The sequence below is a fragment of the Notolabrus celidotus genome, chromosome 3, assembly GCF_009762535.1.
Source record: "Notolabrus celidotus isolate fNotCel1 chromosome 3, fNotCel1.pri, whole genome shotgun sequence".
In the NCBI taxonomy this organism is placed as follows: Eukaryota; Metazoa; Chordata; class Actinopteri; order Labriformes; family Labridae; genus Notolabrus; species Notolabrus celidotus.
In genome coordinates this window covers 14,837,149-14,864,854 of record NC_048274.1, presented here as the reverse complement: position 1 = coordinate 14,864,854, position 27,706 = coordinate 14,837,149, and the positions used below count along the sequence as shown (strand labels likewise).

General features: G+C 40.1%; 2 protein-coding genes and 2 long non-coding RNA genes across 5 annotated transcripts; 3 read left to right on the top strand and 1 right to left on the bottom strand.

The window, feature by feature from the left end:
- pigb (phosphatidylinositol glycan anchor biosynthesis, class B) lies at positions 1-6,593 on the top strand. Of its 2 annotated transcripts, none has more exons than XM_034680440.1 (13): positions 1-268; positions 984-1,147; positions 1,284-1,413; positions 2,729-2,846; positions 2,940-3,044; positions 3,502-3,632; positions 3,739-3,879; positions 3,959-4,010; positions 4,089-4,300; positions 4,651-4,715; positions 4,804-5,017; positions 6,134-6,311; positions 6,398-6,593. In XM_034680440.1, exons 2-13 carry the CDS (start codon positions 1,036-1,038, stop codon positions 6,509-6,511), a joined length of 1,572 nt encoding a protein of 523 aa, XP_034536331.1. In that variant the 5' UTR covers positions 1-268; positions 984-1,035; the 3' UTR covers positions 6,512-6,593. The 2 variants fall into 2 exon arrangements, with proteins under 2 accessions (XP_034536331.1, XP_034536330.1); XM_034680439.1 differs by lacking the exon at positions 1-268 and adding an exon at positions 715-732.
- ccpg1 (cell cycle progression 1) lies at positions 6,460-26,433 on the bottom strand. Its single transcript, XM_034680438.1, has 10 exons — positions 26,311-26,433; positions 18,436-18,526; positions 17,871-17,988; positions 17,492-17,577; positions 17,174-17,363; positions 14,241-14,579; positions 12,428-12,537; positions 11,958-12,083; positions 9,039-10,330; positions 6,460-7,333 (listed from the first exon to the last, which is right to left on the bottom strand). Exons 2-10 carry the CDS (start codon positions 18,493-18,495, stop codon positions 7,177-7,179), a joined length of 2,478 nt encoding a protein of 825 aa, XP_034536329.1. The 5' UTR covers positions 18,496-18,526; positions 26,311-26,433; the 3' UTR covers positions 6,460-7,176.
- Positions 19,260-24,871, top strand: LOC117810550. The gene is made up of 2 exons (XR_004630794.1): positions 19,260-19,679; positions 22,927-24,871. It is a non-coding gene; the product is annotated as an uncharacterized LOC117810550 (long non-coding RNA).
- Positions 19,686-21,853, top strand: LOC117810551. The gene is made up of 2 exons (XR_004630795.1): positions 19,686-19,873; positions 19,921-21,853. It is a non-coding gene; the product is annotated as an uncharacterized LOC117810551 (long non-coding RNA).
- Positions 26,434-27,706: the final 1,273 nt, after the last annotated feature.

Sequence of the window (27,706 nt, the reverse complement as noted above, 5' to 3'; positions counted from 1 at the left end):
TTGAGAGGAGATAATCAGTCAATCCATTTACTCACCGAGGAAGCTGTTTTATTTAAGGCTTCTGTGATCACCAAAACACAGACAGACAGAAGAACACAGAGGTCAAAATTCTGGATACAAGCAAAAGGACCTCCAAGACACACCAGCACAGTATTCTTCTTCTACTGTGTAAACCGGAAGAAGAGGACCGAGCTGCAGTCTGCCACCTAGTGGAAAGCACAATGATTACATTTACCTGGGTGAAAACTTGACAAGACTCTAAGCTCCTGTAAGAAGGTTTTTTTGCTGGTTTTGATAAAAGACTGAAATTAATGAGTGCCTCTTTGTGAACTACAAAAGCAAATAAGACCAACAGGAAGATTTTATAACGTTGTACAATATTTTTTAATGCATGAAACTGCAACCTGCAAGTAGATATTTGACAAAGTTATTTACAGCCTGCTGCAGAAACTGCTTATTTAGACATTTTCCAAGCCGTCAGAATTTCTGCAGCAGGTTCATGTGTCTTGCAGATAAAAATCTCAATTTGATAAGTTACAATTAACTGAAGTTATCTGATGTGGAGTAAAATACATTAGTTAAGTACACGGTCCACAAATTAGACTTGGCTGAGTATTGCTCTTATTCTCGTTCACCACTGTGTTTAAGTTCTTTTTAAGAATAAATTATCTGAATTTTATTCTAAAAACATCGACTTTTACTTTGAAGGCGGGAAACAGAACTTGACCGGAAGTAGGTATGCATGCGGAAGCGCATGAAAACATCTGAGAACTGTTCACCCCATGTGGAATGAAAGTTGTGTTTCGTGTTTTTCGTTTAAGTGTTATGTTTAATTTGAATACTGCAATTGGCGGAGGATTGTTTCCTTTTCCTTTGGAACACTTTACATTTCCTGTATTCAGTCCATTCTGTTCTAGGCTCTTGTGTTGTCAGAGTTCACAGAGCGCCTGACCTGACTTCACACTAGACTTACATCCTGACAGGTGTAATGTTGACAGCAGATCGTGCGGACAAGCCAAGAGACAAGATGTCCTGATGGAGAACATCCGATCACGGCTGAAATTTGGGAATAAAGTCGAAGATGTGAAACTGAGGAAACGAAAATCTCAGCTATACTCAAAGGAGGATGAATCATCTCTCAACGACGGTGAGGCTCCTACATGTGATATTATCATCAGTTTACTCACTAGACTGAAGTAACACTAACCAAACAACAGCCTGCTGTGATTATAAAATGAATCAGCTTTATAACAGGTGTGAACTGGTTTGTCTTCATCTCACAGGTGTGCTGAGAGCCAGAGTTGTTGTGTTTTGTGTGCTGCTCAGACTCATCAACTGCTTCCTGGTTCAGACCAGCTTTGTCCCCGATGAGTACTGGCAGTCTCTGGAGGTTTCACATCGTATGGTCTTCAAATATCCTTTGACATTATGACCCGTGGCTGTGTGTGAAATACTGTGGATCACTGCTATTATTAGCAAGGTCAGTCCTGGTTTCTCCTGCATGGGTCACATGGACAAGTTGACCATGTAGAGTCTGCAGACAAACAATAGATAACAAGATAATTTATAAAACTAAACAATGACAAACATGACAATTCTACACTAAATAAGAAGGGTGTGAAAATTGGTGCATACAATATTTAAAAGGTAAGCAGTTAACCCTCCTGTTATGTTCGTTTCTATGAAACAGCCATAATGTTCCTGGGTCAATTTGACCAGGTGCATATTCAATTATCCAAAAGTGTCAGAACCCCAAAAAATCCCAATCAGATGTTTTTCAATCTCTGTATTAACTCCATAACTAACAATTTTAATCAAGATTTAGTCAATTGGTGTTCTTTAATTCTTACAGATCATGGTTCAATGAGGATAACTCACTTGTTTTTCATTTAAATTAATGTAAAAACTTTTTTTTATGTACATTGGAAAGCCCTAAATATAAAAACAATAGATTTACATGACATACATTTTTGTTCATTTTATTTAACATTTTGAATTTTCTTTTTTTTATGAAGCGATGTTCATAAATTAACACGACACCTCCTTTGTCATATGCTGCCCAGATTTTTATGCTGCATATAGCTGGTTTAGAAGGCATATATTGCCTAGAATAGACTTTTAAATGGGGTCAATTTGACCCGCAACATAACAGGAGGGTTCACAAAGACCATGGCCAGATATTCCTCAGTTTAATTTATTTATGTAGATCATCATCATCATCATCATCAGTGTATTTAGCCCAAACACTTTTGTGTATGTCAGGGACCAAAAGTAGTTGTGTCTTTTATCCTTTTACTTTTTAAATTCTAACACAAAGAACACATTGTTTCGTAATGAGGAAAGTCAGAGTATCTGAACGTACATTGTTTTAAAATTGAAGAGGTAATATGTTTTTGACTCCAAAAGTATTTCTAAGGTTTTTTGATCCAATCCAATTTATTGATATAGCACATAAAAACACAACTAAGTTTCCAAAGTGCTGCAAAGTGAAGTAAAATAAGTTTAAACACACATAACATAATACACTGTAACAAATAATAGTTATTATAAAACACATAAGACACTTTAAAATTAATTAAAGACATAAAAACACACACAAAAAAATCTGTATTTTTTTTTTATTTGACTTTTGAAATTAGAACCCACTCTTGTGTGTGCCTCACTCACCAGTAGCTGTATATTATCTTGATGTTTCTTCTGTTACTACATGCTGCCTTAACAGACTGACGTATGGATATCTGACCTGGGAATGGAAAGAAGGCTTAAGAGGATTTTCGTATCCTCTCCTCTTTGCGTGTATATACAAGATATTATACTCCATAAATTATGACTCAGTCTTTCTCCTGGTAAGTGCAGTTTTTAATCCTTATTTTTTTTTACATCAGGATGTTTCTTTTAGTCACTTAGTTTCAATAATCCTGTTATGCTTGGTTCTGCAGATATGGCTGCCGCGAATAATTCAAGCAGTATTGGCTGCGTTTGCTGACATAAAATTCTTCTACCTCATCCAAACGTTGCAGAGTCCGGATGTTGCGAAATGGACGGTAAAACCAAATTCTGATTTTCTGCTTGTGGAAACAGGACTTTCTTTCTGCTCTGTATTTACAGATGGTAATCGTTTGAATGCTGACATGTGAGGAAATACTTTAAATGGGAAAGTGTTAAAGCAATGAATGCAGAACACAAAACTGTGAGAATTAGAGTCTTCAAAACATGAGCACTTTGATGTTTAGGTTTGCAGTAACGTCGTACATTTGTTCAATAGACTGACGTGTTTCCTGGTTGTCTTTAACATTATCTGATTTTTTTAGTCAGTTTATTGTTCCATTGTTGACACTCGTCTTTGACTCTACCACATGTCACCCCCTGCAGAACAAACAGAGTAAACAAAGGATGAAATGCTTGGTGAAATAAAAAAACTTACTTGCTTTTCATACCTTGATGGTACCTTAGTTCTCTTCTTGCACCCTGACTTGCCTCACTGTTTCTCCTCTTCTGCAGTTCTTCTGTCATCTGTGCTCGTGGTTCTCATGGTTCTGCTGCACCAGGACTCTGTCGAACAGCATGGAGACCACCCTCACCTGTCTGGCTCTGTTTTACTTTCCTCTGCCTGAGTCCAAGACACACAGCAGGTCTTTGGCTCTTTACACCTCAAGTGTTACTCTTTTTTTCATTCATTTGTTGTATCTAAAAAAAAGTCTGGTTATTTTATCAGAAAGTCTTTTTTATGTTTTTCAGCAAAAAATATTTGACCCTGGTCGCCTTGGCCGTTATCATCCGTCCAACAGCCCTGATTGTGTGGTTTCCTCTGCTGATGTATCATTTCTGTCAGGAAGAGGACAAACTGAGGCTCATCACTCATAACTACATTCCTTTAGGGTGTGTACTTTAAGTTTTGTGTCATCTAAATCTCCTTTCATCCTCACGTCACTACTTGTAACCCTCCTCTCATTTGCAGGGCGGTGGCTGTTGTGCTTTCGACAGTGATCGACTGTATTTTTTATGAAAAGGTAAAACATCAAATCAGTGAGTTTCAAATTGCACAAACTGTTGCACACAAACTAAACTAAACTCTGTCTGCTCTCCAGCTGACCTTGGTGCAGTTTAACTTCTTGAAGTTCAACATTTTCCACGGTGTTGCTGATTTTTACGGCTCTCACCCCTGGCACTGGTACCTGACTCAGGGGTTCCCCGTCGTGATCGGTCCTCATCTTCCTCTTTTTCTTCACGGGTGCAGCCTAGCCTTCAAGAAATACAAGATCCTACTGGTGTCAATTGTGTGGACTGTTCTGGTTTACAGGTAAAAAGAACCAAAAAAAAAGACGAACAGAAAGAAAGATAGGTGGATTGAATGATCACAGATACATTCACAAACAACATTTCAAGCTAATAAATCAACTAAAAATCATGATATCATTTCATATCTGAAAATACCTTGTGGAGACTTTTTGAAAACCAAGCTATGAAACATTTCAGAAACTGCATTTTTAATTCTTAGAAGTGTTGGGACATCTATTTTAACCTTTTCTTCACCATTGTTTCTCCATTTAATGATATAAATCCAACAGAAATGAAGCTCTAAGCAGTTTGATGAATACTTCTCCTCATCAGTCATGACTTTTTCAGCTCATTTATCTTTCCTCTCCTCAGTTTGCTTCCTCACAAGGAGTTCAGATTCATCTACCCCGTGCTGCCGTTCTGCATGTTCTTCTGTGGTGAGTTCTTAATTTGACTTCAGATGTTTCATTAGTGGTAAAGATCAGCCTGATCTGTGTTTGAATACATGAACTCGTCTTCTAACAGGGATCTCTTTGGCTCGTCTGAAAGCATGGAGACGAGCTGCTGCGCTCGTCTTGTTAGTGAGTAACCTGTCAGCTGCTCTGTACACCGGCCTCGTCCATCAGCGAGGAACTCTGGACGTCATGAGTCACATCCAGACGCTTTGTGACACCAGCAGCACACAGAGCCCTCCAGATGTCCTCTTCCTCATGCCTTGCCACTCCACGCCTTTGTACAGGTACGGTTCACACCTGAGGGACGCCGTGCAGTACAGAGCAGCGGGATGGGAGCTGTGTTACATGTTTATTTAAAACAGGAGGCAAAAGCAGTCTGCACCACTAAATATCAGTACATTGAAGTTATTTAAAAGTTATAAAATACTCTTTTCATTCTCTGATCTTAAAGGTTTAGTACCTCACATTCAACAATGATATGGCCGATGTTTTGTATTCCTACGTCATGTACTATCAGTAGTTATCCCCAATATTCCAACTGTGTATTTTTCTGTAAAATAAATACATTTTATCAATGAACTAAAAGTCGTTAAAATCTTCCCTCTCTTTTAACAAAAGTTCCAATCAGCTGTTGCTGCTTGATTGTTTTAAATTACTAATCCTACATTTATACTGCTTTTTTAAAAAGTTTTCATTGAGGTTCATTGTCTCTCACTTTCTCTTTGCTTTGGTCTGAGCCTGTTTTCAACTTAAAGATACACTGAACAGTTCACTGAGCTGCTTGTGCCTCGTACTATCATCCATCTGTCTGTAGATCCCTATACTGGCTTCCTGTCTGTCAGAGAATAGACTTTAAAATCCTGCTGATGGTTTATAAGGCTCTGAATGGTTTAGGCCCAAAATACATTGCTGATCTGCTGTGACTGTATGAACCATCTCTACCTCTGAGGTCATCAGGTACTGGTCTGCTTTCAGTCCCTAGAGTCAGAATGAAACATGGTGAAGCAGCGTTTAGTCATTATGCACCACATATCTGGAACAAACTCCCTGAAAGCTGTTGGTCCGCTCCAACTCTCACCTCTTTAAAATCAAAGACTAAGACTTTTTTATTTGCCACTGCCTTCCTATCTTAGCTCATTTTAACTTGCTTTAAATTAAAATTTTAATGTAATGTTTAACATATTTTTAATTTTCCTTTTCTTTTTTCTTTTATTATATTTGTCATTTTAATTGTGCTCTTTTATGCTTGTCTGAATGTTTCCAATGCTTTTAATGTTTTAATGTAAAGCACATTGAGTTGCCCTCGTGTATGAAATGCACTATACAAATAAAGTTGCCTTGTAACTTCAGACTGACAGTAAAATATTATTCTCTCTCTCTCTCTCTCTCTCTGTGTGTAGCCACGTCCACTGCCCTATCAACATGAGGTTTCTGGAGTGTCCTCCAGATCTCGGAGAGGAGGGTTACATCGATGAAGCCGACATATTCTATGACGACCCTCTTCACTGGCTCAGGACGTCGTTTCCTTACAAGTCATCTCTACCGACACACCTGGTCCTGTTTGATGTTTTGGAGGCAGTAAGTTTATCACAAGTTATATTTCTCCTCACATAAAACTCTGAACACGTCTTCATAATCTAACCTGGATTCTTCTTCTGCTGTAGGAAATCTCAGTGTTTTTGAACGGGAGCAGCTTCGCGAGGACAGCAGAGATATTTCACACTCATTTTCCTGAGGGAAGAGTCGGAGGAAGCGTCTTTATTTATGAAAGGCACTGAAAACCACTGGAACAAATAATCTTTTCATAAAGAGAACACCATGGATTTACTACTGAAATAAATATTTTAACTCAAAGTGTCACCTCGAATGTGTGTGCGTGGAGGGGGAGTTTATTCACTTCAACCAAATCTGATGTGACATTGTTTCCAGTCTTGTAAATTAAACAATCAGGTCCAGTTAAACCAGCTCAAAGTGGAATGTTAAAATCATTAGCTGTGAAAGCACATTGTTAGCAAAGTGTTTGAAGTAGCAAATGAAAACATCTACATTGTTGAACACAGAAACACCCAAAACATAAAAATAATTTCTTTCAGTTTTTGTTCAAAGTTGCACCATAATTAAATTCCCAATGAACAGCATGTGCCAAATGTCTTTAAAGTGTGTTTTTAGACATAAGTGCTGTAGTTGTTGAGGTGCATTGATGGTGTTTTAAAAGGAAATCTTCATTTAGAGTGCAAAAAATAACTTTACGTCCAACAGAATGAACTCTCACGAAACACAGAACAGATCAGGACGTTCAGTAGCATTAAAATATAACATTGTGCAAACTTACAAAAAGGAAGAAAAAAAAAAGCTCCCAAATACATCCCGAAGTAAAATTCCCAAATATTAAACCAGCTGAAGTGTTTTCAGTATTTGGGATCAAACGGCATAGGACCCAGCTCTATCTTAACGTCAGCCATGTGTCTGTCTCTGTGTTTCTTCCTGACCGGCTCCACTTGCGTTCACCGTGTGCTCGAGATCTGGCTCGCTGATGCTTTCTCTGGTGGTGCTTGGCTCTCGAGGAGTCCTTTGAGTCCTGAGGTCTCTCAAACGGCCCACTGTGTGATTCAAACATGAAACATAAATGACATGAAAAGCTGGTTATTTAAAACATTTCAATAACACAATAAACCAGTTTTGTTGCTTACTGTGCCGTGTATCATGCAGGTTGTTATAGTGGATTGGCTACCCGACAAGGTGGGCGGGACTTCTACATGAAGAGGCGGGGTCTTTTCTAACCGGGAATTTGGCAAGAGGTGATTAGAAGCAGTGATGTTCGATACCACTGATTTCCTTTTCGATCCGATACGGAGTAAAATTTAGGCTGGTGACGGCGATACCGATCCGATACCGATACTTTATGTAAATACCAAGCGGCAACCTCCGGTCTCAAACTATGAAGCCCATGCGGAAGTGTTATAAACTGCAATTCATCGAGAATCCACTTGAGGCTGGCTGCAGAAACACCAGAAACCACATACACATGAATTGGAAAAAGACAATCTTTGCAGCATTAATAAACATGTTTACAGCCTGGTTCAAAAAACGGCTTGGCCCTACGAAGCTAATCTCTCTAATGGCACACACTGTATGGGGGTTGAATTTTTTTCTAACAGGACGGTTCAGAAGCTATTAAGATTACAAGTTTTTGCCCAAATAAGGACATGACTGATGTGACTCCCGGTCGGGAACACATAGCTGTTGGCTGAGAGGCTCACACTACGTCACACTCTGCCTGGTTGAGTTCCTCATTACAAATATGGCTGCCGCCGTCGATTGGCTTCAAAACAGCGCTCAGGAACAGAAGGGTGACGTCACGGGTACTACGTCCATATTTTATACAGTCTATGGCATATACACCTAATGTGTCTGGTAAATCTAAAAAAGAGTAGTGTATTTCTGAGTAATTTATTGATTTATTTTAAACTCCTAAGCATATCGAGGTTGCGGCCTTATTTACAATGTATCCGAGCTAATACAACAAAAGAAAAACCAAACAGTGGACACAATCATACAAAATATATTAAAATGGGGTTTTAAACACACAAAAAAAAAGAAAATAAGCAAAACAATAAAACCTTTACATAAATTATTGGTTAATTATTGAGAACCAGAACTTGTAGTTCCCACCAACCGCGTATCTTTTAGACAAGATCTCAATGGTTTAGTTACTTTCCACTGTGTTCCTGTTAATGGTATACAGTTGTGCTCACAAGTTTACATACCCTGGCAGAATTTGTGAATTTCTTAAGCCATTTTTCAGAGAATATGAATGATAAGAGAAAAACTTTTTTTTCACCCATGGTTAGTGGTTGGATGAAGCAACATTTTTATCAAACAACTGTGTTTACTCTTTTTATGTCATAAAGGCAACAGAAACTAGCCAAGAAAACATAAATTCTGCCAGGGTATGTAAACTTATGAGCACAACTGTACATTGCCTCAAATGACTGAAGTATCAAAAGTAAATATATTTTGATTTGAGAATCGATTTTAGAGCATAAAGATCTGGTATCGGAAGTATTTCAGTATCGATGCACACATCACTAGAGATTAGAAAACCCGCCTGAAAGCTACCCTCTCACTTACAGCTATGAATTCACGTCAATAACAGCCAAGTGTTCCCATCTGACACACACCTCAAACGTCTTTATTTACACATAAATTATTGATTATTTTACAAAAATTTCTGATCAACAGTGTCTTTCTGAAGCGGTTAAAAGAATAATTGTTGGTATGAACATAGTACCTCAGGGGACTTACTTAGGGCCATAACTTTTTGAGTAAGAATCTCCAAAGAAGTGCCGGTAAATGAAATCATCCAGATCTTCAAACACGTCGTTGTCCAGGCCGCTATACTCGTGCATGTCAGTCAGGTAGTCCTCCACGCCGCTCACAAAGTCTGTGAACAGCATGCGGTCGTGGATGAACACCCCGTTGTGGAAGAAGTTGTTGATGAACATCTCCAGCTCTTTCCAGTGGCGGAAGTGGTCGACCTCTTGCTGCAGGTAGCTCTGCATCAGCTGGTAGAACTCATCGGCTCTGATTGGCTCAGTGGCTTTGTTGAAGAGACTCAAGGACTCCTGGTAGGCACAGTCGAAAACTCCAGAGCACCCTTTGTAGGTGGCCTTGTGGGTGTTTTGTTGTTCGTCTGTGTGAACTTTGTCTCCGGTTTTCCGTGTGTTGTGGCTACTCTGAAAGGAGTCGTCAAATTTGTGCGAGTGTCTGTGATGAGGCTTGAACCTGTGCTGGTCCTTTGTGTTCTTCTCACCGCGTCTCTTATCATAGAAGTGTCGGGCTTTGTGAATGAAGGTCGAGGCCGAGTCTTTGAAGTGTCGGAAAGTTAGTTTGACAGAATCTGAAAACTTCCTCAGGTTCTCCTTCACGGCCTCCTTTGCTTTCTTGATCTGCTCTTTGTGGTGATGGACAAACTCCTTGGTGGAGTTCTTCACAGCATCAAATGTCTCTTTCACCTTTCCTGCCATGCCCTGCTTATGTTTCTTTACTTTAGACTCTGTGTCTCCTTTAGCTCTGTCCTCTTTGGTTTCCACGTACAGCCTCTCCCACAGGTCGGAGCGCTGCTGCTCGAAGCTCAGTCTCTTCTCCAGCTCTATCAAACGTGACTGCAGCTCCTCCGCCTCTGACCCGCTGTCCTTTTCAGCTCCAGAGACTCGACCTCTCAGCTGGTTCAACTCTCTCCTCAGATCGTCCGTGACCTTCTTCTCCTTATCGAGCGTCTTCCTTATTGCCTGTGCTTCAAACATCAGGTCTTCCCTCTGGCTTTGGATCAGCCGTTTCTCCTCCTCCAGCTGGTCTTTCAGCCTCTGGTTTTCTGTCAGCAGCGAGTCTGCAGCAGCTCCCGTCACCTCCAGCTCTCTGATCTTAAAGCGCAGGTTTCTCAGCTCTTCCTGTAGAGTGGAGAGAGACTTCTCTTCACGTTCCAGGGAGCTTTTCAGCAGCTGGTTCTCAGCTGTCAACCTCTGCTGCTGAGACACAATGTTTGTTCTCTCATCTGCTTTCTGTTGCAGCAACATTTCCAGGTCATCTCTGTGAGCCTTCACGAGGAAAGAGACAAAAAAGAGGAACATTTATGGCTTTAAAAACAGTGTTTATAGCTGTGTAATTACAACTTGACACAAACTATTCAGCATTTAAATAATTCAATTCAATTCAAGAAGAAGAGTCAAAGATTTGTTTATAGTTTTGACATCAAACTTATCTTCTTTGCTTTTCATGTGTATATAAAGGGACTACAACTCAGTAGGGGAGAACGGGGTTGGTTGGCAGACTCTTTATATCTCGCCACCAGAGGGCACCGTCTCTCAAATTGGGGTATGGACATTTCCAGAATTAGGATCAGAGCTCACCTACATAGTCTTCTCTGGAGTAAGACAGCTGAACTTGAGGTGAGAGGACTTTTTGTGTTTTTCATGTCAAATTGTAAATATTCAGCTCCTCAGTATTTTTCTTCTAGGCTTTTAAACGATGGGTTTATAACAAAACAAGTGTTACCCTTACAAAGTGTGAGGGGAAAGCTATAGTTTAGATTTGTAAATTCCAGTTTGGGTTGGTCGTCACATTCTCTTTGGGGTTGGTTGTCACATGTAACAACCAACCCCTATGTTGGCAAAATCATACATGGTGAAATGAGTTGGAGTGAGCAGACCCTACATCTGCCATCACTGTAACTCAGACAGTGACTGCATGTAGCCTAGTTGAGTCGGCCATTATTGTTCGGCCTATTTGTTTTGTTCTTTATGTCGTTATATAGGCCGGCCTAAAGATGTGTTTCCTGTTCATGTTCCTTGCTCATTTTATGTTAAAATACATTAAGTTATGTAGGCCTATCACTTGTCAGTGCAATTAAACTTTCAAATTTAGTTCTGCCTTCTTGCCTTTTTTAAAAGATTTTTCCCATTAAATTCCATTGTGACAACCAACCCCATAGTGTGTGACAACCATCCCCATAGTGTGTGACAACAATCCCCATGATGGGGTTGGTTGTCACAATGTGTCAGAGTGTCTTTGATAGTTAATTGCCTCTTTGTTACAATGAGTTGGAAAATGAGAGGGATACACATTTTAAGCCAACACCTTAAGCTTCAATTTAATGTAGGAATGACTATTGAAAGATGTTTTGATGATGAGCAATCATCAAAACAGTAAAAAGTGTGACAACCAACCCCGTTCTCCCCTATAACATGATCTCAGATTAATGTTGATGCCTTTTTAAGACCTCCATAAGACCATTCATTTTTGGTTGTTAGACGCTGCCATCAGTTTGTACTCCAATAAAAAGATTTACACATCAACACCAAAAGAGTCTGTCTCTCCATTTTCATCTGCAACGTTTAGCAATGCAGAATAAACACCAATTAAAATAAAGCAGGATATTGATCTTTAAAAAATAGTATCATGCATTACAGGACACGAGCAGCAAAGAGCAAAGAATTGAAAGGATAAATAAATTGACAACAAACAGAGCGTCGGTCAAAACAAGAGTCGGCCTTGGTCAATCGTTGAACAGAGGGGGAGGAATGATGGATTTAAAAATGGGCCTTCAATTTTCTTTTTCTTCTTCTAGGCAGGTATTCAAAGTTTGATTATTACACTGACATGTGAATTACTTTAGTACACACAGGGAGGGCAGCAGAAATGTGTCTCCTCACATCTCTTAATTACCTGAGCCTGAGTTTGTTTGACGCTGAGCTCCAGGTTCTCTTTCTGTATTTTCTCGATTACCTCCGTGAGCAGAGAAATAACCTTTTGCTCGTCCGTTTCATCCAAGCCGAAGTGCTCTCTCTGTACCTGAGTGAAGGAAGGAAGGAAGAAATAAGTGTTTGTCCAGTATTTTTTGATATACCTGTCATGATATTTTAAGAACCAACACATCTAAGTAGGAGTGACAACATATAAATATTACAAATGTACGTTTTTGTCTCTCTTCAAATGTGGAGAGTATTCCTTATTTCTAGTCTGAAAGCCGTTAGTAAATACTGAAGACTCAACATGTATTAAAAAAAACAGTATTTTGCATAGAAGAAGTTTTTTTTAAATTTCAAAGCATGGTTAACAAAGAGTTAAAGATGACTCATGATCTGCAGCAGGCTGTCCGTCATTATTGTTTAGTTCTGACCTGTGCTGTCACTGACCTGCAAAGGTTGTTCCTTCATGTGATGTTGAAGCAGATCTCTCACTCCGTCCAGTTCATTCACACAGATATACTCCCCAGTTTTGTGTCTTTCTTGAATCTGGACTGTGCCTGTGATATCGTTTACATGTTAAATATTTATTTACATACAACATAAAAGTGACACAGTACTTTACAATGTCTACTCAAATCCAATAAACATGCAAAGAGGAACCAATGTGGAAAGGATTCAAAACCTACTAACTTTAGAAAGTCAGTGTAGTAAACACTCGAGTTAAGAGTCACTGAGATAAGATGTGCAAAGTCAACTCTAGTAAAGGACATTGAGACACGTGGAACATTTTAACGACTGGAATGGGAACTGAAGACTGAGTGACAGAAAATCAGTGTAACACCTCTACAAATCTATAGTAGTAAACCACTCATGGACAGGAAAATAATCACATCCTACAGACAGATCAGCAACATAAAACCTCAATGAAACTAGGTTTTAATATGTAATACTTTGGTTTAATGAGGTTGCTTGCTAGGGTCTGAGAGAGAAACGTAATATCAAATCCTCTGTATGTCTGTTGCATACTGCAGTTTATGACAATAAAGAAGACTTTGAACTTTGATGTTTCTTAGTCAATTTACTCTGACAAAAAAAGGACTACCAGAAATCAAGTCATTTTTCTACACATACAACAACATGATTGTTTTTTTTAGATACCAAATAACTTAGAAAATGAAATCACAGAGATGTATAAATGGTCTCATCTTGTAGTTTGCTCTATGGTTAACGTTACACTCAGCACTCTTATTAAAATTGGATACAATGTTTGGTGTAAAATCTTCTTCCATGAGGTTAGATGTTGCACAAGAGGTCTTCTGAGAAGCTTTGAATAAGTTTCAGTTTAAAAAAGGTTCACAACCCCCCTATTAAGGTTTGTGTAAAAATTACTTCATCTGCTGCCATGTTGGTAATCCGTGTTTTTTTTCTCCACGCGTCTAAAAAATCTAATATAATAATAATAGTAATAATAATCATTTTATTTGTAGAGCACTTTTCAAAAACAGGTTACAAAGTGCTTTACATGAGCAGCAAAATAAAACAGGCATAAAAACACCCAAGTCAAAATAAAGAATTAAAACGTATTTTAAAAGACATAAAATCCCCCTAAAAGAACTCTAAAGGAAAAACTATATTTTAATATATATTTCTTAAGACAGTTAAAATAAAATAATGTCAAATAAAATTCAGATAAAATCCGGGAAGGCTCTGAGATAAAAGTATGTTTCAAGAAGGGATTTAAAAGAGCTCACTGGCTTAGCAGACCTGATCTCCTCGGGCAGAAGATTCCAGAGTGTTGGACCCTTCACTGTGAATGCCCTGTCCCCTTTAGTTTTCATATTTGTATTTGGAATGCAAAGTAAACCTCTGCCTGAGGATCTCAGTGCACACGTCGGCTCGTAGAGTATTAAAAGGTCTGCTATATAGCTCGGAGCAAGTTCATGCCGAGCTTTAAAAGTAATCAGTAAAATCTTAAAATTAATTCTAATACATACAGGGAAACAGTCCAAGGAAGCTAAAAGTGGAGAGATGTGGTTGAATGTTTTGGTTCTGGTTAAGACTCTGGCAGCTGAGTTCTGTCCAGTTTGGAGACGATCGAGGGATTTGTTGTGCAGGCAGCTAAAAAGACTGTTAAAGTAGTCCAGGCGTGAGGAGATGAAAGCATGTAAAATCGTCTCTGTGTCTTTAAAAGTTAAAACGGACCGAATTTTAAAATACAGGTCTGAATATAATTTTGCCGTCTCTGTGTTGAACTTCTTACCATAGAAATGTCCGAAGCCCATGCTGATGGCGATGACGAGGGCGATCAGGATACACTTGTTGAGGGTGCTGCTGCCGTGACCCTTCATCCTAACATCCAGGGCAGCATCAGGACAAACTTCAGTCTCCTCCTCTTCTCTCTCCTCCTCTTCCTCCTCCTCCTCCTCACTGTGGGCAGACTCCTGCACACCTTCCTCCTCCTCTTCTTCAGGCTCCGTCCCGATGCTCGTAGTATTCTTCCTCAGCCTTCGTCTTCGGACAACAGTACTCGGGCTCCTCTCTGCTTCGTCCTCACTGCTGCTGCTTGAGTTTGTCACTGCAGGCTGCTGCAGTGGAAAGACTACAGAAATACAAAGGTGAGGTTACAGTTATTATACTGAAGAAAGAATGTAAAAGATGATTAACACACAAAAAACAGGACAAGACAACGTGCACAAGTGAGGTTCATCATGCAGATATTCACTTATTAATGAAAAATACTAGTTTCACACACTCTTTTGTAACATGCTTTAGAAATAGTTAAAGGAGCTTTAACCAAAATATTATCTTTCCCAATATTCCCACATTATCTTTTTGTTTTATTCCTTAGGTCAGATGATGAGATCAATATACAACTACTCATGCCTGCCAAGAAACAACTCAGCACACAGGAAGTGAAGAGCAAACTAAACTATTGGACACATGCACTGGTTGCCTGTTAACTTTAGGATTCAGTTCAAGGTTTTACTAATTGTTTTTAAGTGTTTAAATGGTCTGGCACCGTCTTATTTATCAGATCTTGTACAGCCTCACAGTACTTCCAGAGCACTTAGGTCATCAAACCAGCTGCTCCGGGCAGTACCTTGGTCCAGACTCTCTACTTGTGGGGACAGAGCCTTCTCAGTGGCGGCCCCAAAGCTGTTGAACAGCCTATCTTTTCAGGTTAGAGCTGCACAGTCTGTTGAGCACTTTAAAACACTGCTGAAAACCCATCTTTTCTCCTTGGTGTTCAGTCTCAGCTAAGCAAGAATCCTTGGCTTCTTACTTCTTTACTCTTTTTATTTCCTAAATTGAGCTCTTACTATTCTTTTATTGTTTTTATTTATTATAATATTTGTGTATGATTATATTGTATCTTAATAACTGTACAACACTTTGGTCAACTGAGGTTGTTTTTAAATGTGCTTTATAAATGAAGCTTGACTTGACTTGACTTGACATTGAATTCATTATCAAAGTAAAAGAGCGGCTGCTAAAAAATGCAGGAAGGACAGCTCCCAAGAAATGTTACTGCCTCCTCTTTGGACACGAGTAGATCTGATTTTAACTACATTTGAGTGCTGAATTAAATTAGTGCATCTCTCTGATGTGTGTGACAGTTTTATTCTTTTTCTTTCAGCTGCCAGCCGAACAGAAATGAATAAACAAACATTATCAAAAGCAGCTTTCTGTCAAATTTAAGATGTAACAATTGCACAGAATGTTAAGCTTCTAACTCGTTCTTTTAGGGAAGACAACACAATAAACATCTCTCATAAGAAGAATGATTTGAGAAAGTGTTCAGCTGCTCTCTAAACACTCATGCCATTCTACATTCTCACAGACTGCTCACCAAGCACCAGGGTCAAGAAATCTAATTCGTCTGTAGGCGGTTATGGGTTTATCTCTCGTCCACAGTATTACCCGGCTTGTATTGCCTCTTAAAGTAGGACTCTTTTTTTGTTGACCAAAAGAAAAACTACAAAAGAGAGAGAGACCACCAGCTAGCTGTAGAGACAGGGAGACACAGGCAGACGTGGCTGCCCAGAGAGGAACGTCTATGTGCTCACTGCTCTACAGGGGACATAGAGACAGAGATGCACTTCTTCCTCCACTGTAGCAAGTTCTCTTGTTCTCTTTACTAAGAGATTCCCACTACAGGGAAATTACTAAAATAGTAACAAACTTCCCAACATTAACCCCAGAAGAGAATCTGTCAGTTCTCCTGGGGGAAGGGTCAGCAGCTCATCTGGCTGCTAAATATGTGTCTGCCTGTCACAGCCTGAGGGACGCACCATCCCATTATATCTGATTTTAAGTGAAGGTTTTATGAGCATACCGCAAAAGTAAGGACATTGAGATATGCTGTATGGGTGACACCATTGTTTTAATGCGTATAAAATATGTAATGAATAGAATATGTGATGGATATATATGTAATGTATGTGTATGAATCTTATGTGCTTTGGCAACAACATGTCTTTGTTCACGCCAATAAAGCAAATTGAATTATATTGAATTGAGTAGCTGGCTGAGGATAGAGTGCACTGCACAAACACCACCTGATGCTAATTTATCTGGAATCGTGTTTATTTGTTTCCAATTTACAAAGCCAGGGCAGTTTAAATTGGAAGCAGGGGGCGTTGGTTTGACCTAGTGGTTAAATCCTGCACCCCACGCACAGAGGCTAAAGTCCTCCAAGCAGGCGGCCCGGGCCAGACTCCAAGCTGCGGCCCTTTTCTAAAGTCAGACATATAAACACCCTAACAAGCACACAAATTTAAAAACAGTAAAGGAAGTTATGTTGGATATTTTTACATGTGGTTAAACATGCTTTCAAAAGAGGCACATCTGGCTCACATCAACATGTGTCCATGCCAGTCACCGCCAAGTTAGGCCTGTAAGATTGCTAAACCAGCTTAGTATCATATTAGATTCACTCTAGATTCAGTTAGGCCACCTGGAAGAGAGCGACCTCCAGTGAGCTGACTTCTCAGATGAGAGCCGAGCTTCATAAGACACTGTGGGAGGTTCCAGTGACTCAACATCAACCCTGCTTTGTTGACACAGAGAACAGGCAGAGAAAGACTTGTTGTTCTCTCTATTTTGAATCTTTGACTAAATAAAAATCAGCTTGCTTACAAAAACCAGAGGATAGTGTACTGTGCCAGTTTGTGTGTGTTTCTGCAGCCCTACCAGTCTCTGCAGCAGTGAAGGCGTACTGACTGCTGCAGGAGGAGCCCATGTAGAACTCCTCGTTGGCTGCTGCCTCTTCTTCCACTTCAGCATGCTCGTCCTCTTTCAAGTCTCGAAGAGTTACTATGTCAGAGTGATCACTGGAGGACAGCACGGTCACATGCTCTTTCCCTGTGGTGTTGTCTCCTGCCTGGAGGGGATACAAGATGTTACAAAGAGATGGCAGAGAAAGAAACAACAAGGCAGCGCTTAATTATTGAAAGAATAAAGAGAATAAAGAGCTACTTTAAAAATAAGTTACTCTTTTGTTATTCTCACCTCAGAGGCATACAGTGTCTCCTCAATGTTCTGTTCCTTCAGAGTGTCATCAAGTGAATCAGCGACTCCCTCCTCAGCACAATCAGCTGAAAACATAAATACAATATTTACAATTTTGACCTTTCCACCCAGGCTTCATATGATTTCATATCTAAAGAAATAATAAACACTTTATAAATGCAAGATCAAAAATGACTCTTGGAGAGTTGGAGAGCGCTCCTTTGTGACTTTCAGATGTGTGCACAAACAAATACTGTCCCATCCAAAAAACAAGTTTCCATTCTTCTAACGTCTTGACAATAATACCATGAACTGTTTTCGAGCTGATTTATTTTCTGCTGCAAGACTTAAAGCCAGAAACTGTAATGAGGGTGTTTACCAGCAGATGTAGATGCATGTTCCTCCTGCAGCTCTGCTTTCTCCACCAGAGGGCGCTCTAACAGTGCTGCTCCGTACTCCACCACAGCCTCAGAGCCCAATGTCTCAATATCTGAACCCTGCACACCCCAAGTGACAGACATTAAAACTCATGGAAGAAACCTGTGTCTGCTCCAACGAAGACTATAGCCTCTGTATATGTGGCACGTGCTTAGACCGCTAGGCCAACGGTGCCTCACATCAGTGCTATGTCTAAAAGTATCTGATGATAATCAAGTTACCAGTTTATCCAATAATGGTTTTATCCAGTACCACAGAGGTCAGCTCATATGATAAATCTGTCTCAGGCAGTTCCAGGAATGAGTTTGTATAATTATAGAGATGGTTCACTTATTGTATGTGTTAAATAATATCCAGTGTCTCTTTTTCATGTGAAATTGCACTTCACTGATCTCAAGATATGGTAAACATATTTGCATTTACCTTCACAAAAATAACATTTTTAAAAACTGTATGAAAAGAAACTAAACAACTATCTGGGATTAGGGGAAAGATAAGGCTCTTACCTCATTACTAATAATTGTCCAGCCGCAGGACGACTCTGCATCACTTGAAGTTTCCGACATGTCTGTCGGTGTGTTAGTTATGTACAGTGACCTACAGGAGATAAAGAAGTGAAACAAAAAATAGTGTCATGGTGAAAAAGATAAGGCAGGTCAGCGTGTCAGGAAGATCCTCCCTGTCACTTCTTCCACATGTTTATGTTCTGCATACAGATAAAAAAAATGCCACTATGCAGCTCTATTCAATGAACGAAAAATCATACAAAACATAGTTTCAAGTCAAGTTGATTTGTCAAACTGGGACTGGAATAGTTAGTCTGAAATGTAAACAGTGCAGAAAAGGTATTTTAAGAAGGAAACTGATAGAGACATCTGCTACTACTTTTCCTGTATTTACTTGATGAAAATGAAAAGGTTTGTAGTATGATCCAGACCGGTGTGACCTGACAGTAAGTAACATCTAATTTGACTCAGGTGAACACCTACACACTCCTCTCCAAACTGAAGCCAGAGTTAACAAACCTGATCCTGTGAGTGGTATGAGGTTATTTCACGTTCAGTGTGTGTTCTGAGTCCCATGAAAGCAGTGGTGGACAAAGTACACAGCTTCATTACTTAAGTCAAAGTATAGATACTCCAGGTCAAATGTTACTCCAATACAAGTGAAAGTTGCTGTGAGAACTGTGCAAACTTCTTATCATCTGCCAGCACTTTGTGTTCTTTCAGGATATGATAAGAGGTAGCAGCACATTGAAAAACAATTTCAAGGTGATTCTGCCCAGCAACTTGTGACTTACTGTTGTGCAAACCAATTAAATATCATCACGCCCTTTGTAATACGATCACGCCTATGCTTTCAATAAAACAGCTGAGCAACAGAGGAGACTTTGAAGATGATCTACCACACTCTGTGGTGAACCATGGATCAGTCTTCCCTTTTGCAAAAGCGAGCTAATAGCTGAAAAGTTGTCTGTGTGTTCCTTGACTCTACTGTGACGATTCCTGGACCTGACATATTACTTGGTGCCGTGACCCGGATCCCAACATACCCATTTCCTGACTTGAGGAGGAGACCAGCCGAAGCCCGTCGACAGCCAGCCTGCATAGGACAGAGCTGAATCAAAGCCCTGGGAGGTGACGTTCCTCGCCAGGCCGGCAATTAGGAGTCTCCTCCACTCGACAGGACTGGATTGACGGGATCCGAAGCGTCCACAGGAGTCAACGAAACCGGACGGGAAATACTCAAAGTGAGTATATGCCACATAAAGTGATGTGTGAAAAATAGGCGAGAAGTTAGCCTCCTGAGTTCAGAGAAAACTTGGATGATTTAGCTAAAAGGTATCCTAGTACAAATAAACATGGAAGATTTAGCTCAATAAAAGGTATCCTAAGTTTAGAAATAAACTTGGAAGATTTAGACGAGACAAGGTCTAAATAAAAGGTATCCTAAGTTTAGAAATAAACTTGGAAGATTGAGCTAAATAAAAGGTATCCTAAGTTTACAAAAAAACTTGGAAGATTTAGACGAGACAAGATCTAAATAGTGATCACGTGTATGTATGTGTGTGTGAGAGTTGAGACATGAATGCTACGTTTTGCAAATGAAGCAGCAGTACTGATGGAAACCTAACCATGATAACATAAATCAGAAGTCTGTTGAAGTAGTTAGCAGAACCTCTGGATTAAGCAAACACATTGTCATAATGGGAAACTGTTGCAGTTGTTGTGGCTGTTGTAAATCCTCCAAGGGCCCGGAGGTAACAGGAGATCAGAAGTACATGCTGCATGTAGATGAAAAAAGGCATAGCAGGACATATGAATAAATAGGAAAACTAAATATGGAGTTTCTGGAAAGTTAAAAGTTGAAGATTTAGAGGATGCTGTGAGAAAGTTACAGGTTAGAGTGGCCACCAAGAAGGGAAACGCAAAAGGAAAAAAGGAGGAGCTTGCGGCAGCTAAGGTGTGGCTCACAGAAAGTCACAAAAGGAGGAAAGGGATTAGAAAAGGAAAAGGGACCAGAGTAATGTTTGTGAGACAAGAGGATAATGAAGGACAAGGGAGACGTAGGAGACGCCAGCAGATAGCTGACCCTGGGCCTCCTCCTGGTCCAGCAATTCTGCCAGAAGGCCAGGGTTTACTCCCACCAGCGCAGGCTCCAGCGGGAGCTGCAGGGGAAGTCGCGGAGGGAGCTGCGGGGGGTGCTCAAGCTCCAACACCCACTACACCCCCCCCCCCCCCCCCAATTACCTAATGCACAGAGAATTTACCCAGATCTAACCCAAAATGATCAAGGCATGAATCTCAGAGACCGTGGTACGATACGCCCACCAGATAAATATTCGCCTTGGAAACTTAATCCTAATATTGCAGAGCAATTTCCCTTAGTACAGGTACCAAACCCCACTGCAGATGAACATGACGCCAACCAGCCTAGGTTCCTCTATGTGTTCAGACCCTGGACTTTAGAGGAAGCAGAAAGAGCAGTGAAAGGGTTAACATCACCAGATGAAGATGTAGAAGCGTGGGCAGTTGATTTCATGCAACTCCTAAATTCTTATCGCCTAAATGGCCATGAAACAGGACAAGCCTTTCAGTCCTCCCTTGGAAAAAATTGGGGGAGGGTTCAAGGGAATTATGCGGGAAGAAACGCTCAAGGACAAATTTTACCTTATCTAGACGAAGGCCCTCTGCCAGACGGAGAGTACAAAGCAGCAGTAGATGGAGTGTTGGCTAGAGCTAGATTAGCACTGATGCATAGAGCAAACTGTGTGACTCTGGTGTTAAACAAAAAACCGGAGAACCTCTTGATGAGTTTAGAAAGAGATTTGAAAAAGAATTTCGTGTGCATAGCATAGGTGCATAGCGGTATTCCACACGATCTAGCCCCAGCAGGACCCTACCAGCAACAGTTAAAAAACATGCTGCTAAACAATTTCTTACCAGACAGTTCGTACTGGGTGAGAAAGCATGACATAGAGCATGAAACACATAGTCCAGACCAAATCATTCAGTATGCTCGTCATGCGGAGAAATTTCTGAACAAACAAAGAAAGAAGGGCCCCACTGATGATGGAGGTGTGTTTTTAACAGATGCAGATGCTCATTGGGAAAGTGAATAAATGAGATATATTACCAAGGAGGTCGTCGCCCTCCCAACCATGGCCACAACAGAAGTAGAGGAGAATAGCGCGGGAGGGGACGGGGTGGTTACCAAAACCTGATAAAAAATACCAAGACAAGCTTTTCCAACACACAGAGGTACCAATCTGGACCTGTTATCTCTACTCAGACGGGAAATCAACCACGGTAGTTTCTGTTGAATTACCTTCTAATGTGAGATCACTATTCTGGTTACCTACAGACCCTCATCTCTCTCTCACTAAAGCCACAGAACTAAAATGGCGAGATTTAGGCCCCATAGCCAGAAAGGGAAACAATACTGAAGACTTTGAGAGGGAGGGAGATGACGGATGGGCATACAGTCCAGGCACTGGGTTATACTGGAAACGTATAGCCTGCTGCATGAAAATGATTCCTGGAGTACATGAACTCCCACTCCAGTAACAATCAGAGATTTTACTCTCTGAAAAAGATGAAAAAGACCTGACAGAACTCCCTGACACCCTATGGACGAAAGGTCCAACAGATGTAGGAAAAATCACATCCATAGCGCCTGTCACCATACACCCTAAAACTGAATGGAGACCAAGACAAAAACAGTATCCATTCGGAGACCAGAAAAAGAATCATGGATAAAACTAGGTGCACAAGAAAAAGAAAATATCTTCCATTTGGAAAACAAACCCATCCTACCCCGCTCGCTCTTCAAAGCAGCAGCTATAATGAGCCATGGGCCTTGCCATGTCTCAACAGGAGGGATGGTATCAATAATAAACAGACACTTTTATACCATAGGATTTAACACCTTTTCAAAAAAAAATGAAAATTCTGCAGAGCATGTGAAGTCTGATCAATGCTTTCTCCAAAAGGGTAGAAATACTACCAGCAAAGAATGCAGACTCTTTGACAGTTGCAAAAGCAATTTGCAAGAACATTGTTCCATGTTACGGAATTCCTGAGACCATTTATAGTGACAATGGTCCACATTTTGTAAATAGTGTTGTAAATAAAATGGCAGAAAACCTGAAAATAAACCTGAAACATCACTGTGCTTACCACCCCCAGAGTGCAGGGTTAGTGGAGAGAACAAATGGCACAGTAAAAGGCAGACTGAAAAAATGCATGGAAGAGACAGGCCGCCCTTGGCCAGAATGTTTAGACCTAGTGAAACTATACATGAGAATAGTTCCCACAGATAAAGGTCTGAGCCCATTTGAGATCTTTTATGGAAGATCATATAGACTACCTATCTATACAGAAGATGTAGATAAGTCACAAGAAGAACATACATTGGCAGACTACATGAGAAAAGTCATCACAGATAAAACAGTTGCTAAAGCAAATCTACTGCCTCCTGATTCTTTTCTCCCACAGACCTCGGAGACTGTGAAGCCAGGAGATTGGGTGTTCGTTAAGGTCATGAAAAAGAAGTGTTGGTCCAGCCCAAGGTGGGACGGGCCATACCAGGTGCTCCTGACAACACCCACCGCAGTAAAGATCGCTGAAAGACCCAGTTGAATCCACCTCAGCCACTGTAAGCTGCAGAGAGTGCTGGAGCCTCCAGACGAGTAGGGGGAAAGTCCACCTACAAAGGGGGGTCACTTTATAGTGGATTCGTCTCAATGGTTGTGAAGAAACCAACAGATCCCTACTCAATTAGGCGGAGCGCTTCTGGTGGCTCTGCAGTGTAGCAGCAATGTCCCCGGCAACTGAGACGGACCAGCGGAGGCGCTGTCATCGTCGGTGTGCTGAAGGATGCTGTGCTGTAGCTGTCGTTATCATTTTCCTATTTAGAGGAACAGTTTGGTGGCTCCTACAACATGTAAAATTATCAGTTGAAAAGAGAGTCAATCCAGTCATTCCCCATTCTTATGCAGTAAATGAATGGTGGAAGTATGCAAATTACATTGCAAGAAATCAGAACATGTCTAACTGCTATGTGTGTACCCATCTACCTAGCTCCGGAGTGAATGCAGGATTTTGGCCATACAACGTGTCCAGTAACAAGACCCTCTGCCTCATGGGACTGAGTACGCACCCTGGAAACGCCAGCCTATCTCAGGCTAAACTACAGTGTACCGTTGAACCATGCCAAAGTCCAGCAGGGTAAGGTACTAATTGGTTTTAACTGCTCTGCTGTAAGAGATGTCCTCGACTGGCCACAGACAGAAAACCCTGAATCGGTGCCAGGTGTGGTCTACATTCATCACCTGGACAAAGGAAGTTTCCCTTGGTGTGTGGTTGTAAATGGAAGTAAAGAACTAGGTATCACACCCTCACATCTGTGCAATCAGATTGTTTCATTCTGTTCTATGACTAATTACACTGCCTGCAACAAATGTGCGATGGCAGCTAACTGTTCAACGAATTCTACCTGCCTGTTCAATGCCTGTTGGAACACTGTGTACTTACATTCCAAATGAAGCTAGTGATGGTGGAGCCATACACTGGGCTCTACAGAATCTCACTGCCCTACAAAGGTATGTTGAGGATCACACCCCGGGAGCATCGACCACGGGACTGTTGGACTGGTTGACATAGGGCTCCTGGTGGCAAGTATTATTGAAAACTGTTACACCCCTTCTGATCATTTTGGCATTATTTTTTGTACTGTTTATGTGTGTTTTACTATGTCTTCGCAGTAAGGTTATGCGCACTGTAAGTGCTTTCCTTCAACATCAGATGCTGGTACAGAATCACAACTATGTTCCACTGAATGTTAACAATGTTGACAAGTATGATGACCTCGATCCTTATGGTGAGGATACTGTGTAAAAGAGACATGCATAATGATGTTCATGTTGAAAATGTGAAGAGCAAGTAACATGGTACTGATGAAAATGCTGTCAAATGATAAACAGGAGGGAAATGTGAGAACTGTGCAAACTTCTTATCATCTGCCAGCAGTAACTTAAAACACCTCCCTGATAGATGAGTGTAATATGAGACCTCATGATGTTTGTTCCACGTGACGGAAAATTGATAACAAAAATATGTGTTTCGAGTAATTTCTTAACAATCAATTAATCGATAATCGATTAATTGTGGTCATCCTTAGCCAGCACTTTGTGTTCTTTCAGGATATGATAAGAGGTAGCAGCACATTGAAAAACAACTTCAAGGTGATTCTGCCCAGCAACTTGTGACTTACTGTTGTGCAAACCAATTAAATATTATCACACCCTTTGTAATACGATCACGCATATGCTTTCAATAAAACAGCTGAGCAACAGAGGAGACTTTGAAGATGATCTACCACACTCTGTGGTGAACCATGGATCAGTCTTCCCTTTTGCAAAAGCGAGCTAATAGCTGAAAAGTTGTCTGTGTGTTCCTTGACTCTACTGTGACGATTCCTGGACCTGACAGTTGCTCTGTCAGATTATTACTTGAGTTAAAGTACTGAAGTACTTGCTTTTAAAAATACTTAAGTATTCAAAGTACTTTTTAAAATATCTCAAAAAGTTGTATTTTCACAATACATAGGTGCAGTCAAGAATACATACATCATGTTTATCTAGAAACCATTGCCTGAAATCTCTAAAAACTATACCATGGAATAAAAACAGAAACTAGGTTACTCCAAACACAGACAACTTAGTTTGAAATGTTCATCTGGAATGAAACAAACGTTACGTATCTCAACACTCTCTCTCAGGTTGGACAGTGAATTGTTGTTTGTTTGAGCAGAGTGGGAAACAGGGAGAACATTTCAAACAATACCTATCATTCTTCATTTTAAAAACCTCTATCACGGGCTGAAGATATGGCCATTGGTGCTAATGAGGAAAATTATAGCCATCATTACCACCTCTAAATGAACTGCCTGATCTGAGTGATGCTCTGTTTGCTCCACGTTCAACCGTGGAGACGCACGATATACAGGTACGACTAAACCACTGAGACAAACAGAACTACACAAACACATTTTACTGTCTTAGGGATCAGATTTCAGAAAGAGAAGGAAATTCATGAGACGACTTCAAAACAAATGTAGTGAGTAACTAGAGCATTGATAGAAATGTAGTGGAGTCAAAAGTACAATATTTGTCTTCTGAATGTAGTGGAGTAAAAGTAATAAGTTATCTCAAAAAATAAAACTCAAGTGAAGTACAGAAACTCAAAAAATGTACTTAAGTACAGTACTCAAATAAATGTACTCTGTTACTGTCCACCACTTCATGAAAGTAACCTTTACAGGGAAAGTACTGAAGAAACACCCAGTGGCTTGTGTCAATGAAAACTGTGCCACAGATGTTTATAAAAACAGGGATATAAACACAGGGAGGAAACTGTTGCTCTGTTGGGAAGTTATAATGGCTGAATCTGTTTTCACCCTCATGACACCCTGTACTGTCACTACACATTACTTTTCATTACCTGATCATGAACTTGAAACTTTTTTTTAATGAAACAAACAAACATAAAAACAGCGACCTGCAGTGGTGACAGATTACTGTAATAACAGATGATGCCAGCTCCTGAGGCCTGACCATGAAAACAGCTTGTGTTTGTGTTGGCAACTTATATAACTACACAGAGCTGCTAGGGATCTCTAGCTAACACAATAATTGTATGTTACCATTAGATTCTGCTATCAAGTGGTTAGTTCGCATCTATGTTACTCACTTAACACACTGGTTATACACATTACCCCTCGCTGCATCGTCAGAACAAATAATCCAAAGCCAGTCTTAATCATAATCAGCTTTCTAACACCACTACTCAGATAAAATCTACTAAACATAAAACACTCACCGGTGTTTCAGCCCCGACCACGAAGCAGCTGTTTACAGAAGCTGCAGAGTTGTTGCAGTATACCTCAGCCCTTAGGTTATCCGTTAACAACACTGCAAAGACAAGTGAAGCTGGGAAATGTAGTTTTTAGTGGCACAGCTGTGACAGCAGAAGAACGCCGCCCTCTCCCTCCCAGGACTACATTTCCCTTTAGGCAGTGCGGTCTCCAAACAAGCTCTATGTGGGTGGAGCAAACCGGATGGAAACAAACCTTGTGGCTCTGAAAACATAAACAAGGAAGCATGAAAAAGAGAGTTCACCTCCACCAACACTTTGAAAATGTATAGATATGATCTATTTGTGAAGTATGGGTAGAGGGCATCTGACAGTGGTACATTGGGCATCTTGTTAACTCTCCCAAAATGTCTTGTTAATACTGGTATTTTGTTATTCTCATTATTTGTGCATTATTTTATTATTGTTATTTTTTTATTGTCTGATACAGTATTTTTCTTCTCTGTTTGTTGTTTTGTCTATTTGTCTTTTTGTTTTTTATTATTTTGCATGCCTGCCAAAGTCACACATTTTATCATGATTTTTATTTTTTTTCACTCTTCAGCCTGGCACTATTTTGTCCTGTATGTTGTGGATATGTGCTGTTAAAAATTCAAAATCCAATAAAACTTAAGTCATAAAAAAAAGGTATAGATATGCATGTATTTAATATATATGTTATTGGGGGGTGTGGACTGTCACAATGTTAACACAAGTTTGTTTAAAAGGCATGCTGCGTTAGTGTTACAAAGTTTTCCCATGTATTAGAGAGCACTTGCAGATAGTTGCTGTGGTCCTTTGTCCCCTCAGACTAGTTTGGGTGTTTTAAGTTATGTTGCTCGACTGGTAGAGTGAAGTAATATTAACAGCTACTTGTTTTTAGGGTGTGACGCTGCTGTTCAACTTGTGTGCACTCTGGTGTCCTCAAAAAACCAAATGTGTTTATGGTATAGTTTTAATAATCTTTCATTTAGATCAGGGGCATCAAACTCATTTCAGTTCAGGGGCCACATATGGCCCAAGCTGATCTGAGGTGGGCCGGACCAGTAAAATCATAACATAACATAATAACCTATAAATAACAACAACTCTAAATGTTTCCCTTTGTTTTAGTGCAAAAAAGTACAAGTACATTCTGAAAATGTTCACATGTTCTCAACCAAAAATGCAACACTTAGAAACACTAATTTAAGACCAAGTGAAGCTCAGAGACTAAAGGTAAAATAAGAATCTTAAATCATGTTTTCGCTGTTTTGTAAAGTGACTTTTGGAGCTAATAAGGAAGACTTGCATATTTAGATAAAAATACTAACAAGAGAAAATATGTTAATTTCAGCTTATCAAAGAAAAAGTGTTAATTTAA